This window comes from Desmodus rotundus, chromosome 7, assembly GCF_022682495.2.
Source record: "Desmodus rotundus isolate HL8 chromosome 7, HLdesRot8A.1, whole genome shotgun sequence".
NCBI lineage: Eukaryota > Metazoa > Chordata > Mammalia > Chiroptera > Phyllostomidae > Desmodus > Desmodus rotundus.
In genome coordinates this window covers 82033081-82051955 of record NC_071393.1, presented here as the reverse complement: position 1 = coordinate 82051955, position 18875 = coordinate 82033081, and the positions used below count along the sequence as shown (strand labels likewise).

Genomic DNA, 18875 nt, shown 5'->3' with positions numbered 1-18875 from the left:
TGGGAATTATCTGCCATTTACAGCTTCGGGGGAGGTGGTGTTGGTGTTGGGTTGGCCCAGAACTGCCTTTGAGGGTGTTGACAAAAACCTAAGATTGCTACACAGGGAAACTATTGGCTTTTCCCCAGCATCAGTCACCCTTAGAGGCTGTGGAGAAATCACAGCCTAACCACAAACATCAGATGTTTGCCCTAATAGATCCCATATGAGGAAAGGTAATGTTCCACCACAAAACGCAGGCAGGCTTGAGGGCTCTATTTTGGTTCTATTTGGTTTTTAATCTGGCGGAATCTGAAAGAGGGACTCAGTGAGGGAAGAAAAGTCTCTGTTTGATAACAAGGCAAAAAACAATGCTAGTCTCATGATCATCGCATGCTTTGTCTGTGGGGACAACACCCTAATGTGAAGGCTTGACATTTGCTGCTGTACTCCTTCTCCTTCTCCTCCTCCTCCTCCTTTTTCTTCTCCTTCCCTTTTGCCTATTATTTATTGAATCATACATGTATACCAGGAGTACTCTCATTTTGGAGCAAGAACCCTGATTTAATTTAGAGGTATGTAATTAAAAATAGATTTCTATAGAGAATTAGGTAAGAGGGTTTAGAACCTACTATATTGATAAACAGGTCCATCTCATTATATAGTTTTAGAAGTACAAATTCTACCAATTATGTAAATAAAAATACAGTGATAAAATTCAAAGATATTTATTAATACAGGTAAGTGGCAGGTAATCATGCATTGCGTACTTCCACACCCTTCGCGTGTGCCGTGTCCCCTGCCTAGAACTCTCCTTTTCTCCACTTCTTTCTTAAAAAACTCCTACCCACCTGGTAATATCTAATTGCTGCTCTTGAAAAGCCCTTACAAGATCCTAAGATAAGGGTTGCTCAACCCTAAACTGTTTAATGATTACCAAAGTACAAATCATGCTGCCATATGTCAGGCATTCCTCTGTATGAGTGTATGAACAGCCCACTGAGGGTTTTGCCATATCCACCCCACGGAGATAGGGCAAAACAGAATTATTAATCACCCTTCACAGTGTTGCTATTGCATTTACTCTTACAGCATAAACCTATAACTATTTCTGACCTTTTTTTCCCCTTATGTCACAAAGTCATAGCTGCTGCTGTCAATGAATTTTGCATAATTATAATTCAACTCAACTAAACAAATATTTATTAAGTGCTCACCATGTTCCAGGGACTTGAAGCTAAGGAGAAGATGGAGTTGAAAAATGTTCTGTGTGGTAGTATTGAGGAGAAGATGGGGAAGCAGGGCAGGAAATAGGTTGGAAAGGGCCAGATCTTGAAGATTTCTGTTTATGCCATGTTAAGAAATCTGCACCTGGTCTAAGGTTATTGCAAGATTCCAATTTTTTATTGCAAGATTCCAAGCAATAGTGGGAAGATGATTCTGTCTGGATGACAGAAGAGTATGGGGGAAGCAGGGCTGGAAAGAGTAAAATCATTTTGGTTAATGTGACAATCTAGGCAAGAAAGAGGGTGACAGAGAAATTCATGACTTCAAATGGATGTATGGATTTGAACAGGGAGGAGCTTTGAATGATGGCCAGGTATCTGATTTGGAGACTGAGTGAATGATGAATCTGGTTAACCAGACTGGGGACATAGAAGGAGTAGCTAGTTATTGAAGAAAGATAATGTGCCCATTAAAGGGAATAATGCTGGGTTAAGAGAAGGCGTCAGAGATGGAAAGTTTTTATTGAAAAAGAAAATTGTAGAGCTGAAAGGACCTTAAATTCAGAGTTTTAAAAACATCTTTTCACATGTAGAAACTGAGACTAAGAGATGGTAAGGAATTTGCACAAATCATAATGAGTTTATGATTTCCGTAAACAAGTGGTTCTCAATGTGTGGTCTGGGGAACCACAGGAAACATTGAGTGTTTTTCAGAGGATGCACAAGTCCTACCATGGATAATATAATGAGAATGGTTTACATGACATTGATGTAACCTGGCAGCAAAGGAGAGTGGACTGGAATGTGCACGCATGAACAATGATGACTTCACTGTACTAGTCAGTGGGGGTGGTAGACGCTGTTGAGTGAGCATGTGTACTGTGTGGCCATCACATTCAAAATGAGCGAGTAGAACAATGAATCTGCATCAAATTTTGTGTTAAGCTTGAATATTCCTCTGTGGAAACTATTCAGATGATTCAGAAGGCTGCAGCTGTGGGCAAGTGGTAATTGGCAGCTTCATCATGACAACACACCCACTCATATATCACATTTCATGCAGAATTTTTCTGTAAAACATTAAATTACCCAGGTGACTCAGTCCTCGTACATCCCATATTTGGCACCCTCCAACTTCTGGCTTTTCCCAAAACTAAAATCACCTCTGAAAGGAAAGAGATGTCAGACCATTGATGCAATTCAGGAAAGTACGATGGGGCAGCTAATGACTATTGGGGGAACTGTGTGAGATCACAAGGTGCCTACTTTGAAGGGGACTGAGGCATCATTTTCCTATGTACAATGTTTCTTGTATCTTGTATCTTCTTCAATTGCGTCTCCATTTTTCATATTAAATGGATGGGTACTTTCTGGACAGACCTCTCATTTTATATACACACATATCCTCACCTGAAGACTTTTTTTTCACTGTTTTTAGAGAGAGGGGAAGGTTTAGAGGGAGGAAGGGAGAGAAACATCGATGTGGGACACCAACATTGATTGGTTACCTCCTGTATGTGCCTGGACCAGTGGCCAGACCTACAACCCTTTGGTTACCAGACGATGCTCCTACCAACTGGGCCATACTTGCCAGGGCCCCCCAAATTTTATAATACTAATGTTATGTGTCTCTTTCATTCTTTTTTCTCATGAGTATTCTGTGGAGTTTTACAAAAGCCACGTGCTGTATAATATCACAACAAATTGAATGCAGAAACAGATATGAAATCCAACTGTCTTCTATTAAGCCAGGCATTAAAGGGACCTGTAATTGTGTAAAACAATGCCATTCTCCAAACTCAGTTTTATTGTCTGGAAAAATATTGTTATATTTCATAGAAATGTTTATGTTAATAGAATACAAAATCGATTTATTACTCTAATAATTATCATTATAGTAATATAACATTATAGTATATAATAATTATCATTGTCATAATATATATTATATATGTACTATATAATAATATTATATATGTCTAAGACTGTTAATATCATATAATTTCTCAGTTTTAATTTCTAATATGGTAAATATTGATAGAACACACATAAAAAAAAGTTCTTTGGCATTCTCATGAAGTTTTAAGAGTGTAAAGGAGTTTTGAGACCCAGAAGTTTGGGAATGGATGTTCTAGTCTGGACTATCAAAAACGGTCATAGAGAATCACACTGTCAAATGTAAGCTACATCTACTTCGCTTTTATAGTTCTGGTGATGTGAGGAAGAAAGTATGAGGAAACTATTAAGTTGAATTGTTATAAGAGTAAGAAGTCTTTCCTAGGAATAAATGTCCCCCCTCCCACTTGAACGGTTAGACAAATTGCATATTTGTTTCTCTCTTTCCCCTCAATGTGGGCAATTAGAGCTGGAGGACAAGAAAACTGGGTGAGTTTTGCAACTGCAACCAGGAAACTGACCGAGGATCTTAGAAGAGATGATGAACCTAGACAAGTCGCAATACAAAAAAGTTCCCAGGGTGCCTTAGATGAAGTGCTGATGAGGGTTGTTAGAGGGAAAAGTAATCTATTGTACAATGATATTTATGTTCCTTTAAATCAAGCTCTAAACTGTGCATCCTATTAAATTAATAGTAGTCCATATTTATGTTCATCTGTTTTGAGGAATTCTATCTTTAGCAAAAAAGTATAATTGAGTGGAAAGCATGTATAATCTATGACTCAATGAAGCTTCTGAGGGTCAGAGTATTCATACTACGAAGACATGACCCAACCAGTTGCCTTAAATTGTAGGCCATTCCTGGAAAGAAATACATTGTCATGTCATGTCACATCATTCATTCATTCATTCATTCAACAAATAATTAAGTGCCTAACATGTGCTAAGCTATAAAACCAGGCTTCCAAAGGTAGGCCAAGTACTCTGTGGTTTAAAAAAGACTTGTCTGACAGTAACCTGCAGGACATCCAGGGGAAGGCTTGGGGATTGGAGATGAGAGGAGCCTGGTGAAGACTATCATCCTCAAACCCTGGGGGACAGGTTCAGAACACAGCCATACTAATACAGACTTCCAGTGAGAAGAAGATAGAAAGTTTAATTTTGAAGGCCCTCTGTGAGGCATGCTTACAATCAGGATTTTGACTCAAGAAGGAACCACCAAGAAAGAAAGGGTTTCTCCAAGAAGTAAAGGAGGTAAAGAAATTTGTTAGCGAGGGCTGAGAACTAATGGATAAACCAGTGCATATGGAGATCATTTGGCATATCACTGATTGTCATTCCTACAGTAGGTCTTGAATTTCGCACCAGGAGACAGGCACACAGGCTCACAATTCTACTCAATACAGGCTTAATTTAAATGTATCAACCCTTCAGAAGTAGTAAGCAAGGATAGTAGGAAAGTCATACACACCAGAATAAAAACACTGTTTCTGAGTTTGGGAAATCAAAGGATTCCAGTAGATGAAATATTTCTAAGTTAATAAAACAGGAATAAAGCCAAGTGACTTAGGTAGTGGCCTTCTAACCAAAGACACTGAATATTTTACTACTGGCTAAAACGTTATGCCCATTTCCAAATTGCCTGGCTAGAGCCTTGGGAGAGCCCAGTTTTGACAGATTTTATTGATTAAAATCTACTTTCCAAACTTCTTAATTTTCAGTTCGAAACCCGGAAGGACAGATAAAGCTGTATTCCAAAGGAGCAGACACTATTCTGTTTGAAAAACTTCATCCATCCAATGAAGACCTTCTGGCTTTGACGTCAGACCACATCAGTGTAAGTGCCTCTGTCTAAGGTTAGCACAACGGCCCTTTGGCCACTCTCTATGGTTAGGTCTCATTTACAAAATATCAGCTACATGATCTGACTTCTGAAATAGAAAACATGTGGAGAGTGGTTCCACAGGGAACTGTGCCAGTAAATATCTGGAAACTGGCACTTGGACCCACCCCCTGCCCTGCTGAGGATCTGGTTGGTCTCACCGCAGGTGGAGTAACACGCAGCCGCTGAGACGTAGCCACTGAATGTGGGTTCCTGAGCTCCATCCAGGAGAAGGCTCAGGACACCTAGGGAGACCTGCTCTGACTCCCCTGTAGTTTGGGGATGTGCCCATTGGGAGGTTCAAGGAAGGAGAGCTGGACAGCTGCTTTCACCTGTGTTCCAATATGTCTGGCACCCACAGAATCTCTTATGGTCATCCCCAGTGAAAATCTTAGGGTTGTGTTCAAAGGGTGAGGGGAAAATAGTCTCTGTAGCCCATTTTCTCTCCTAATGGTCCTTTTATTCAGGACATAAATCTTGACGAGCCATTTATGTTCGTAGGTGAAGTTACCAATTGCATACATTCTGCAGCTATGCATAATTTCTTTCCAAAAGCTTTCTGAGGGGAGCAGGGGTGATTTTTGGCAAAGTTTTTTTTTTTTTTTGAAAATAGTATAAATTAATATGAGCATTACCTAGTCTGAACCTGAGATTCAATTATCTCCCTAGTACTTGCTTGAGGTTCTGTTTAACCCAATATGAACTTTAAGGGCAACTGGCCAAAACTCTCATTTCCTCATTGGTTTCTCTCCTTTAAAATTACCGAGGATTTGTGTTCTTTGTCAAGCCCTATGTTTAATACAAAACATTCCCTGACTCTTTAAAAAACAAACAAACAAACAAATTTTAAAAACTCTGCCTGACTTTAAGTTTAAAAAACGATGGTTTAGTAATATTGGGTACAAACATAGCTATTGTTTTTCTCTTTCCAAGAGAGCATTCTTGATTTTGTTTTAATCTCTTCCAGAAGGCCGGCATGGTCTTTTTAATTTTTTTATGAGAACAACATTGGAATCATAAGTATCTGACTTTTGCCATTGCTCAAACACCAAGGCCCTGAATTTTCATACGTTCTCCTTTCATACAAAAATATAGGAAGCCTAATTTGGTCTTTTTACATTTCTACGTAAAAGAAATTTTTACAGGTAATATCTATTTAACTTGTTCTTTGCTTCATTCACTTTGTTCATTTTGGCTTTCAAATTCTGAGGTTTTAAATTTATATTTAATTATTGATTTAAAATTGTTTAATGATAGGAAACAACCTTGCTCAAATGCTCATTTAGGATCCAATTTGTGTTTCATGTACTAATTAAATAACTTAAATCATCTGTTCCCCTTTGTAATGTCTTCTTAGAGTTGATTCACTATTGTGCAGAACACAGAGGAAAGCATTGTAATGCCCAGCGATGTTGCAAGTTAAAGGCAAAGAAGCGTTTATGTGAATTAAGAGGACAAAAGATCGTTAGACCACAGTGACTCCATTTTCAGATCAGTAGGGAAGCCAGGGGTGGTCCTGGAAGGCAGGGCTTGTAAATGTGATTGCAATATCCAAAGTGCTACCAACTGCCTACAAGATAAATTTGGAGAATTTTTCTCATGGTCTCTCTGGGCTAAACCACATCATTGCAGCCTGCACACTGACTTTGCTTTCCATTAACCTAATTAGGATGTGTCACGGTTTAACTTGTGCATGCTCAGAAACCTGTGTGTGTTCTGTAAGCCAAAACACACAGAGAAGATATGCTCAGTGGCAATACCCAAAGGCATAGAAATGGCTATAAAAATGCTTACAGTGTACAGGCCATAAAATGGCCACAGGAGGCCTAGGCACAGCGGGAGGTTTTTAGCATTTCCCCAAAGCAATCTGCATGTGTTTCTAGCTATCATGACCATGTGAGACACTTAGCCACTACCAGTCTCCTACTTTTTTTGGGGGGGATTTTTTTTTTACTGTTAGAAGGAGAAAGCACCAGACGTATCATTTAAGATTGTCAGTTTCCTGAGATAAGAAAGGAAAAGCATAATTCTCCCACTAATTTGACCTGTTATTAAATACTAACTTCATAGAAAACAGTTTATAAAAAAATACATTTTTAAACTAACCTGACCTGATGGTATCTTTAAAGTTTCAAGCCATTTTTATTATTAAAGTGAAACTTTCATATAGAATTAAAAAAAAATCTTCACTGAGATGTTTATTGATTTTAGAGAGAAAGGAAGGGGGAGAGAGAGAGAGACATCGATGTGAGAGGGAAACATTGATCGATTGCCCCAACTGGGGATCAAACCCACAACCTAGGTACATGCCCTGACCGGGAACTGAACCCACAGCTTTTTGGAGTATGGAATGACATTCCAACCAACTGGGCCAACTGGCCAGGGCTAGCTTTTTCTTTTAAATTACAGGAGATCTAGAATGAAAAGTCAGCCTCCACTTTTAGTCCCACTTCCCCAAACCAAACATTTGTATTAACTTTCTACTTTCTGCCATTCTCTCCCCTTTTCCCCTAGAGCTTATTATAACATAATCTTACTTAATAGGCTTAAACTTCTATTACCTAACATCTAATTATTCATCTATTATTGACTCTTATCTTTTTATTGTGGAAGGTTTCAAGGATAAACAAAAATAGGACTGAGTTCATTTTAGACATAGCCATAGGACTAGGGGGAAGGTGACAAGACTCAGAGGACAGCCTCCGCCTTTGATTCGGGAGCTGTGGCTCCTCTGAAGGTCCTTTTCTTTCCACTGGAAGCTGAGTACCGTGGGCCATGAAACAGGCTGGGTTCCTCTCATTGCCAGGAGGACTTCCTTCAGGTGGGGGACAGGTTGAAAACCAATATATATATTACTTCAATTAGATATTGCAATTCACAGGCACTGTTAATCACCTTGCAACTAGGACATTTCAACAGGCATTTTAATTTTCTTTTAGGGTGAGGGCTATCTCCCCTGAATGTTTTTAACCCAATACAAATAATATTCAAAATGCAAACATTATCCCCTGTTTCCAAGAGGGCTAAGAACTTAAAGGTCAGGATAGCCAAGTTGTGTTCTTGGGATAAAGTGAATTTGAGTGCAAAACTCCCTACCCATTATTTTTGTTCTTCTTGCTGTGATGATTGTTTTGGGATGGCTCCTAAATCAATGTCCATTCTGGCAGGAATTTGCAGGGGAAGGCCTTCGAACCTTGGCCATCGCATACAGAGACCTGGATGACAAGTACTTTAAAGAGTGGCAGAAGATGCTTGAAGATGCAAATGCTGCCACAGATGAGAGGGATGAACGGATAGCTGGGCTGTATGAAGAGATCGAAAGGGATTTGATGGTATGAGTTTAGAAGCATGATGGTTTGTGTTGATAAAGAAGATAGTATATGTTTAGAGAGCCAGCATAAGAATAATCCATTGGCTGAACCCTCTTGCACACAGCAGATGTTACTCTTTCAAACACCGAATCATGCTTTCTGCTCTGGCTTTGAGTTTGCCATGTGTGGCCCTGGAGAGCCTAGAAGATTATTTCTCTTAAATGTAACTTATATAATTGGAAGTCACCCAAGAGTAGAAGATTGGAGACCCTCTATTCTTTGTCAACCTCTAATATGTCTTTGATGTTATTTTTTTCTGCTCCCTGCTTTATGCCCCACCTTTTTAGACCAGGGAAACTTGCCACGAAGAGTTGGGCTACGGCTCTAAACTGCCTTAGACCCAGGAGATTCAGATGGTATCTGTGTTGCCTGGACCATGACGGGTGCCATCTATTCTAGACACCACCCTTTCCTGAGGCACCAGTGGACAGGATGCTTAGCTACAGGGAGGTACTAGGGAGCACGCCTTGCTCATCTTTGGGTGAAATGTCACAGAAGAACTTCAGTTTTTAGTTTATCTCATCTGCTGAGGTGTTAATTTAGGAGAACGGCTCTACATTTTTGTGAACCTGACTGAAATGAGGGCTCTCCTTTGGACCCTTTCATGCCGTTGTAAGTGGGAAAGCAGCTGGGGAGTTCTTAAGTCCTTAAGAGGCTCAAATGGCTTCTGATTGTTTACGGTAACTTCCAGGATCTCTGCCATTAATTGGTGTGCCTATCACTTGGCCTGATTTGGGAAGCTCCACATGGGTTTGTTCCAACTCACGTCTGCATGTAATAGGATGCTTGCTATATCAATGCATTATAATTTTCACCCTCAATTCATGTTCTTTGACCTCTAAACTCCATGATTGAAAGCTGCAGATGTTTTAACTGTTGTTTGCATGCATTAACATAAGGTATTCTCTATTTTTCAATGAAGCTTCTAGGTGCCACTGCTATAGAAGATAAGTTACAAGAGGGTGTTATTGAAACAGTTACAAGTTTATTGCTAGCCAATGTTAAGATCTGGGTCCTAACAGGAGACAAACAAGGTAATTCGAAAATGGATGATGATGTTTTGAACAGAGGGTGGTAATATATATGGTAAAATTTTAACTAATTAGAAAGTTGAATTAGTTAGATATTTTCCCAGTCCTCCATGTAGGAAAAAGTTGACATACAAAAAGGATGTTACTTGGCCGTAAAAAAGAAGAAAATTTTACCCTTTACTACAGGATGGATGGACCTGGGGAACATTAGGCTAAGTGAAATAAGCCAGTCAGAGAAAGACAAATACCATGTGATTTCATTCATATGTGGAATCTAATGACCATACTGAATTAACAAGCAAAATAGACACAGACTCATAGATAGAGAACAGATGACAGCTTGTGGTGGGGGTATTAGGGGGTAGAAGGACTGAGAAAAGAGGAAAAAGGACTCATGGACGTGGACAACAGTGTGGTGATTGCAAGGGAGTGTAAGGGGGACACATAGTAATGGAAAAAATAGAGTAAAAAGTAAATAAGAAGGAATTTACTATTTAAAAATAAACAAAAACAAATTAAGAAAATATCTTCTATAGTATACCCTGTAGTCTGTTGAATTTCAACTAACTCACTTGTTAAACATAATAGTTAAACCTGTAGACAATGATGGAATTAAAAATGTCTAACTCTTGGTTTATATGAGCACTGCCTCCAACGAGGACAGAGGCTGGTATGGTACTGGTAGGACAACTCCTTTAGTCTCTTGATGCTATGTAGGGAGGTGTGGGAATCTTAGAGGAGGGATCAGGGCAGTGGGCAAGCTTTGGGAAGGCTCAGAGAAGCAACCATTTATCAGCTGGTGTGGACGTGTTTTGGTATTTTAACAACCACAGCTGTACTGGTGCAACTTGGCTGAATTCCAGGCCTTCCCATGCAGTGGTATAATGAGAGTCGACCCACTTTCAGGCATGACAAAATGCCAAGTCCATCAGAGAAAGAGTGGTTATGTTCAAAATACTGTGTTTCCTAAGAAAGAAAAGGGGATCAATACATTCTGGATCTATTGCTAGCAGTAATGGTTCAAACAGAAATGATTTTATGCTTGGCCCTCAGTAACCCAGAAATATTCAGTTAACTGGTGAACACATGTTTTTCAGGTCTATCTACCTGTTAGGTATTTCTAGAACATTGGAGGATTTTCAGATTTGATAAATCAGTTATATGTTCACCCCAATCACGGATCACACACAAAAAAAACAACAGAACGTTGAGCTCTGTGGTGTGTTACTGCAGACTTCCTGGGGTTTGATGTTGATCCGCATGTACGGCTGTTTAATTAGTTAGGAATATTCACAGGCTTACTATTATTTTAGCCTTAATTTCTGTGGCTTATACAAAGGATATGCTGAGATTTTATCAGTTGCCTTCCTTGACTTAGGGCAGAGAAATCTAATGACTCCATAGAATTAGGTTAAGCCTCAGAACTCAATAGAACTGGAATGAAATGGAAGGGTTACCTAACTATCCTAGGCTCTATTTCTATAAAAGTAGTGGAAGGAATGCCAAATCATGTGATTTTCCGGTCAGCTGGTAGCCACAGTCCATTCACTTAATGGGAAAATTACAATATTACGTATGGGAGAACTATAAAAATGTCAGAAGAGCATTTTTGCTGTTCAACTGAACATTTTGTGAGTTGTTTTTCAATTTGCCTACCATTTCAAAATTGAAAAATGGCTAAGTTTAGTATTTTAGTTCTCCAAAGGCTGTGTTTGCAACCCCTGCTAGAAAACAGATGAGAAAGCTGAGGACTCATGGATGTTGCTACCGATCCATGGATTTAGCAGTTGGTAAATGTGATCATGGAGCCAGGGTTTTGACTTTCCCTCTGCGTCTCTTGCATTTCATCGCCATTAGGCTCTCTCTGACATTAAGGGAACCTGTAAGGTACAAGGAAATACAGCACAGACGGTATTTGTATTATCAAGTAATGTTCTAACTGAAGTACGCTTTGTTTTGCATCAGAAACTGCCATCAACATTGGCTATGCCTGCAACATGCTGACTGACGACATGAATGAAGTGTTCATTGTAGCCGGGAACTCGGCAGGGGAAGTCAGAGAAGAACTCAGGTAAGTGTTAAGGAAGGAGGAAAGGAAGAGAGGAAAGAAGGGGGAGAGAGACAAAGGGCAAAGGAAGATCAGATAGTTGAGGAAGTAGACAGACACTCTACAGTTTCCTATGGTCTTCATTTAGTGTAGAGCCCTTTCTGCATGGTTCCTAAAATTCTATTCATTTTGGTGACAAACTAAGACAAGTTTGACATCAGTGGTGGATTAATGTCTTCAGGCTTCCAACATTTCCCAAGTAGTTTTAAAAAATGATTTCCAGCCATTTCCATTATCATTAGCCTCTAAAATTACACATTGGTGAGTAACCCCTGTTAATTCTTACATGATCATAAGTGATCAGTGTTACTGAGGGCACTTGTTAAAATGCAAAATCTATAGCTTCATTCTGACCCCAAAATTAAAAATATTAAGAATTAAGATGGGATATACATATATAGAAATATTCATTGCTGCATCAGTTATGATAATGAAATATTAGAAATTACTCAAATACCCACCCACAGGCATTTTGTTAATTACTATACTATATAGTGGAATACTATTAGCTAATTACTATGCTATGCAGTGGAATACTATTCAGTCATTAAAGGTGATTATGTATTTATTGACATTGGAAGATATACATGATATATTTAAATAAAAGATGAGATTATAAAACATTGTGCAGTGTATGATCCTTTTTTAAATAAAAGGTATGTATGTATGTATGTATGTATGTATGTATATAAATGTGTAAGTATGTATGTACAGGGGTGGATGACAGTTGGTTTACAATGTAAGTACATAAAAGTTTATTCTTGCATTATTATTTATTATTGTATTATTTGCCATACAAACAACTGTAAGCCTACTTTTGCTCACCCCTGTATATGTATAAACACTATCTATATATACTCATATCTGTCTATCTACCTGCCCATCAAACTCTGGAGGACGTATATAAAGTTGTTTGCCCTGAGTGATAGAATCATGTGCAGATCATGGTCGCCTTCTTCTTTATGGCTCTTTGTAGTATCTGAAGTTATAATAGTATTTATTTAATACTCTTACAAGTAGGAAAAAATTATCTCCATTTCTTTAAAGAGAAGAAAAAGATATTCAGAGGGAAGAAATAAATAATTTCTACATACACTAATAATTTCAGGATCCTTGAGGCCACCTTGCTTAACTGACCGGCAAATCATGTTTATTTCAACCCAGAGTTGGTTATCACCTCATTTTTAGAGTCTAAGACAGAGAGGCAGTGCATGGTAGAAAATTCTATTTAAGAGAAATCAATCCATTTTAAATATTACTTTGCTTAATATTATGATGGGGGGAAGGACATCTAAGAAAAATTATTGCTAGAGGTGCTCTGTAATTCTAATCTCGGTTACTTACTGTGTTTTGCCATGTATAATGTGTACTGTTTTTGCTCAGATTTTTGAGGGAAAAATAAGGGTGCACATTGGGTATGATCATTGCATACCACGGCTATAATATCCCCATGTATAAAGCACACGAAACATGGGTGCTCATTATACATGGCAAAGTGTAGTATATTAAAGCCCACACATTTGGAGATGAAATATTGAAATCATAAATTTACATCACTAACTCTTCTTGTTTTATACTTTTGAGTTCAGTGAGAGTTCTTACAAAACCAACCAAACAAAAAAAAGTGCATCAGAAGGACAGGGTCTAAGTCATAATAGCTATTGGGAAGAAATGACCTAAATGCTTACATTGAAACCTGTCAAGTGTGTTTAGATTATTTCATAAACACGGATAAGTAATTGTCATGATCATCATGCATAAGGCTTATTTCAAATTTAGTGTCGTGAAACCATTCTAGACACTTTAAGTGCTGCGTTAATTTTGCTGCCATAGCTGCTTTAGTATTGAGGGCGTGCCCAGAAATCTACAATTAAATTCTGACATGGTTTCTCAGAAGATTAATGCATTGATTACATTTCACCAACACATATATGTCTTCTGCCCAAAAGAAAACAGACTGAGAATGTAATTCTCCTTTCAGGCAACTTCACTCATTCCATGTTTCATTTTTGTTTCATTGAGCACAGGCTTTATTGTTTGAAAACTCATGTCTTATAACTAATTCAACCATGAGCTGACTCCACTGCTTCTGAGAAGTATACTGGCGATAGACCTAGGATATATTTCCTGCTTAATCAACAAAATACACATTGTATTTTTTTGAATACCTACTTGGTGAAAAGTTATTTGTTTGAATGAGCGAGGGTCACAAATACAAATGGCTCTAAGAGCAGGAAGATAACATTAGTTGTGTAATCTGGGCAATAGATAAGACATTAGGGAGCAGTGGGGACTTTGGTAAGGCGAACATCATCTTGTCCACAAACTCATACAGATTTTTTTTTAAATACTATGCAGGCCAGACAAAATGCATCTTGTCCCAAATTCCCAACTGCTAGTCACCCAGGCAAAACATTTTAGTAAGTTAAGTTTCTATAATAAATGGTAAAACTTTAGAGCTCTAAGTAATCTCAGAGATCTTCTAGTACACACTCATAGAGCTGTCCGTTTTCATAGCTGGTGTCAACCAGTCTGACTGGTGGGTACCATTCCTCCAATTTCTAATAAAGAAACCAGTCTTTCACGTGGTTCAGAGATTTAATGTCTTCAGGTCACACAGGTAGTAAGGGATGGAACTAGGGCTCGAAATAAAAATTTCATGTACTTTCTCCCTTTACTGTTGGCAGGGTAGTACTGTTCCTTAACTACTCCTCTGTCACTGTATCTTTGTCCCAACCTAGAGACAGCCTGGGACAGACTCTATGGGTAAACCTACTTGGTGTAGTAGGTCAAGACTGGGAATTTGAAGACTTGGGTTCTAGCCTGGGACTGTCACTGACTAACCAAGGGGCTAGCTGTCAGAGGCAGACCTTAAGCCTGAATCTAGGACTTCAGGTTCCAAGCCCAATGCTCTTACATCAAAGTCAAGATTGTCTTCTTGTAAGCATGATATCATAATTTCAATCCATTTCCTAAGAAGGCCATTTAGTGTTTGAATATAGAGCGCCTTAAGAGGACCGACAAAAGGACTCGTTTCTCTACCACCTCTTTTTCTTTATAGGTTGCATGCAAGCCAACATGGGCCTAACTGGGCTTTGCTGTGTTTGTGGTGGCATGGGGCTGTGAATGCCGCGGTTGCTCCAACCATTAATGCATTTCTGCATGCCAGCATTGTAATAGACTGCCCTTCATTACAACGCCTGGAAAAAACAGGCGCTCTTTTGTTTCAGCATGTGTTATTTGTATTCTGTGGTTAAGCACTGTGCGTTGTGCCTACAAAAATGTATGGTTCATATTCATTGAACGGAGTTATGATAGTTTTTGCCCTTCTAATAAATTGTTTTTGCGAAAACCAGCTGGTACTTGAAGAGCTGAGTTCCAGGAAGAAGAAGAAATGACAGCTGTAGAGTGTGGGCAAAGGTCTGCAAATGCAGGAGCCCAGTCTGGTGAGGAGGGTTGGCCTGTGAGGAGGGAGTGCAGTGGGAGTTTAAGCAGAGTTTGAAAACACTGTCCCTTGTCTGCCTGGAATGGGTTCATGTGAGATGTTAGGAAGACAGTTTAGGGGGGGAAAATCCTAAGTAAATAAAATTTCAGCCAATACTTTTATGAACTTCACCCTTCTTTGGAATGTTTTCATTCTCCAGGGGGAAAACAGAGATTGAGTCATTTATCCAGCGAGTGAGAACTCCATGAAAAAGGAAACCTCAGGAGAAGTTTGCCCTTTGGTGCTTTCCTAGGCCCCCGCTTAGGCTTTCTGCAACATTGTCAGAGAAATGTTCATTTCGGAGGAATTTGTCTCTTTTGCTTTCTTCATTACATGGGACTGTAAATTTTCATAACTGTGAGGAGGATTCCCTGACATGGTTATCTGAGGCAAAAGTCTGGTCCTCCCACTTAAAACAATAATTTTCATGCTTGCTTTCCCTCCCCCACCCTACCCTAGCTCCTTGAATTTCACACGTAGCACTCTGACTTTACGAACCTTTTTCTCTGATTCCGCTAAATGCATGATATCATCCTTGGAGCCAGGGCTGTGTCACCTCGGGTGGCTTGGGTTCCTAAGCACAGGCTGTGATTTGGGCCCTGAACAGCAGAAGGAGATGTTGAGCCAGCAGATAAAAATTTTTTTGTTTTGTTTTTTTTTTAAACTTAGCATGTAAATAATTAGTGTTACATTTTCAAATAGAAAGATGAAGACTACAATGATTGTTTTTGTACAGGGAACACTCTCTTCTTTCAGAGGAGCTACAGCCTAAACCCATTTTATTAAACATCTTCTACGTAGGATAAATCTTTGGGGAACCATTTCATTTTGCTCCGAGTCCAAACATCCACTTTCTGGCCTATCTCTCACTCCCAATTTTGTCCCGGGCACTCGTTTAGTACATGCAAGCTGTGGCCTGGAGTTTGGTGGCTGGCTTTGGTGCTCATCTTCAGGGAGTGTCTGCTGGGTAGCTCCCTGGCTGTGGCTGAGAGTTCTGTAGTCATGTCAGCTTGCCCTGTGTTGCTTCAAAGCCTGTCACCCACGGGTCTTTGGAGAGGAAATTTTCCTTTGTTTCAAAGCATCTCTTTGCATTTTGAAGGGGAGCAACATGCCATTTTTAAGGATGTTGAATTACCACACATCCTTCTTAGACAGCATAGGTGAATGTGATGTGGGCAGGATTATTCTATGCAACCAGAGCTAGGGCATTGGAGGGCGTTTCCATTTGGAATAACCCACTACACTTTGGTGCCTGTAGTTTATTTTTCAGAAAACTTATTCTGTTGTTTGAGCTGATAAGTACAATTTTCACTTAAAATATTCCCTAATGCCTATGCCAATTTTTAAATGCTAGCATTTGTTTTATTGTCAAATTTATTGTCTTTAGAAGCCTGCTGTTATAAGATGGATCATATTAGATCATTCTACAAATTAATTAATTCATTTACAGCATAGATGCCCCAGAATTCCTAGAAGATACCATGAATTTTCTTCAGCCTTTCCCTTTCATTATTTAACAATATCACATGCCAGATCAGTGATTCTTAAGCCCTTGAAATTCAGACAACCTTATAGAACAAATTTATCAAGAGCCCTTAGTTCAAGGCCAGATCAAGATGGTGATTTAACTTTTAAACAATTTAGAAGATCAAGCTGATTCTTTTTGTATTATGTTTACCCTCCTACTTGCTGGAATTTGGAAATTTGCTCTTGCATCTCTGTCACAAAGAATTATTAAGCTCGCTTACTGAAACTGAATCTCCTGCCGCAGTCTGTCAAAATCATGACAAAATGGATTTACCTCTAGGCCAGTCTCTTATTAGAGTTAAAAGATATGCTCTGTATACTTTGTTATGATTTGCTTCCCCCGCCCCTTGCCTTTAAGGAAAGCAAAGGAAAATATGTTTGGACAAAACAGAAGTTCTTCCAATGGCCATGTAGTTTTTGAAAAACAGCAGCAGTGGGAGCTGGACTCAGTTGTAGAAGAAACCGTAACAGGAGATTATGCCTTAATCATAAATGGTCACAGTTTGGTGAGTGCACTTAAGACTTTTGTTCTTTTTGTTCACCCCAATAATTGTCTCTTTTGTGCTGTCATAATGAGATCTCCTTTTGTGTTTTCGAAACAAATGGCACTACTGGAAACAAGGCATACACCACCATTTCCTGTTTGTGAGGGGAAAGGAAACGTCTAATACATACTTTATACATTATTGCTTGAACTTCCACAGTGAAGGGAGGAGCCAAAGAAATGCTGAATTCATAGAATATCAATCTTGTCTCAATGACTATAGACCATTTAGCAGTATCGTTTAAGTGCTTTTCTAAGGGAGAGTGTCACAGTTCACTGTTATTTAATTGAAATAATGCAACTGGATGAATGTATTACACTTATTGCTCCTGCTAATGTTTGTGATTTGTGGAATACAACCCGACCTTCACAGAATTACCACACCAAATTATTGCCATTAAGATACCCCTGGTGGTTTTTCTAAATAGCAGCGTTTTAGAGCAATGCCAAACAATTTGCTTTGATTAGGAAATCTGGTTCTTGTCGTAATAGAATAAACTTGTATTGTATTTTTAATGTAGTTCAGGTTCCAAATCTTGAACAAATATCAAAACGCTCCTCTGAGTTTCTCATTTAGAAAACAAAAGCTCTGATTGCACTCCAGTGAAATTATCATTTATATGCAAAAAAAAAGAGCTAATGTCATATTTTTCTTCCACTTTGATGATCGTTTTTCTTTTTTGGACTGTGGAAAATAAATGTATCTTCTTTTAGACATTTTCTTAGAGGACAAAAGAAGTTGGATGTGAGTATATTGTACTTTCCCCTGTGATCAGCTGTCTGTTAGCTCTTAGTGCTCAGAGCGTTATCCAGCTGGATTCCAGACGTAATGATGTGTTGCCGTCTACACCATGGAAAGTTACAGAGCTCAGCTGTGGGCCAAGCTCAGCTGAAAGTTTGTCCAGATGACACGAACTTCTCCCTTGCACAAACGAATAGCAACTGAAAATGATAAGCCTGTCAGCTGGGACTTGGAGCTGGTGGCCTCCAACCTGAATTGCCCAGGGACCACGATATAGAAAGGGTCCCTAATGAGCTGCCCTTTGACTTTCCCCCAGGCTTGCAGAAGCCAGGGTGTGGTGGGTCAGAGCCCTTAGGGGATAACATTCACTATTCTCTCTCTTTCTCTAAATATGCTGAAAGAGCTAAGGTAGATCCTCAAGAACCCCTTCAACTTCAATGCTGGAAGCTTGTGAAACCATGAAATGCCATTTTTTATTTAAGAACTGACCATGTTTCTGATAATATGGTCAAAAGCCTTAAAAATTATAGTTGAATTTGCTTAAATCTTGTTGCTTTGCAGAATGTACTTGGGTCCTCTTCCTTAGAGCCAGGAAGTCTAAGTTTTCACTCATTGATAATAAACAAAAAAGAAAAGAAAGAAAAGGGGACCATTCTGGACCAGTTACCATATTTTTTGGACTATAAGACGTACTTCCCCCACCCCAAATTTGGGAGGAAAATGGGGGTGCGTCTTATAGTCCAAATGTAGCTTACCTGGCTTGCCTGGGGGCGGGGCGGTGGTAGAGTGGGTTTTTTTTTGCCTATTTTCCTCCTCTAAAACCTAGGTGTGTCTTATGGTTTGGTGCGTCTTATAGTCCGAAAAATATGGTACATGCTTTCTCTTTAAGAAAGGGCATTTATATTTGAGAATGCTAATTCACAATTTCCCCTTGGAATTATAGACCTTGACATGAGAATTATCCACCTCAGTGCATGTTTTTATAGCCATTCACTGATCTTTCTATTCATACCATGTTCATGTACCAAGCGTATCTAGGCCACAGTACAGGAGCCTGAGAATAGGATGCAAATAAAACATGGACCT

General features: G+C 39.0%; 1 protein-coding gene across 12 annotated transcripts in view; it reads left to right on the top strand.

Moving 5' to 3' along the window:
- ATP8B4 (ATPase phospholipid transporting 8B4 (putative)) overlaps positions 1–18875 on the top strand; it is a 222568-nt gene that overhangs the window by 170494 nt on the left and 33199 nt on the right. For all 12 annotated transcript variants that reach the window (XM_024568257.4, XM_024568254.4, XM_053927684.2 and 9 more), the window contains 5 exons: positions 4823–4938; positions 8151–8315; positions 9277–9388; positions 11351–11456; positions 16862–17009. In XM_024568257.4, the coding sequence (XP_024424025.2) occupies positions 4823–4938; positions 8151–8315; positions 9277–9388; positions 11351–11456; positions 16862–17009 (647 nt within the window). The remainder of the gene's footprint in view (positions 1–4822; positions 4939–8150; positions 8316–9276; positions 9389–11350; positions 11457–16861; positions 17010–18875) is intronic.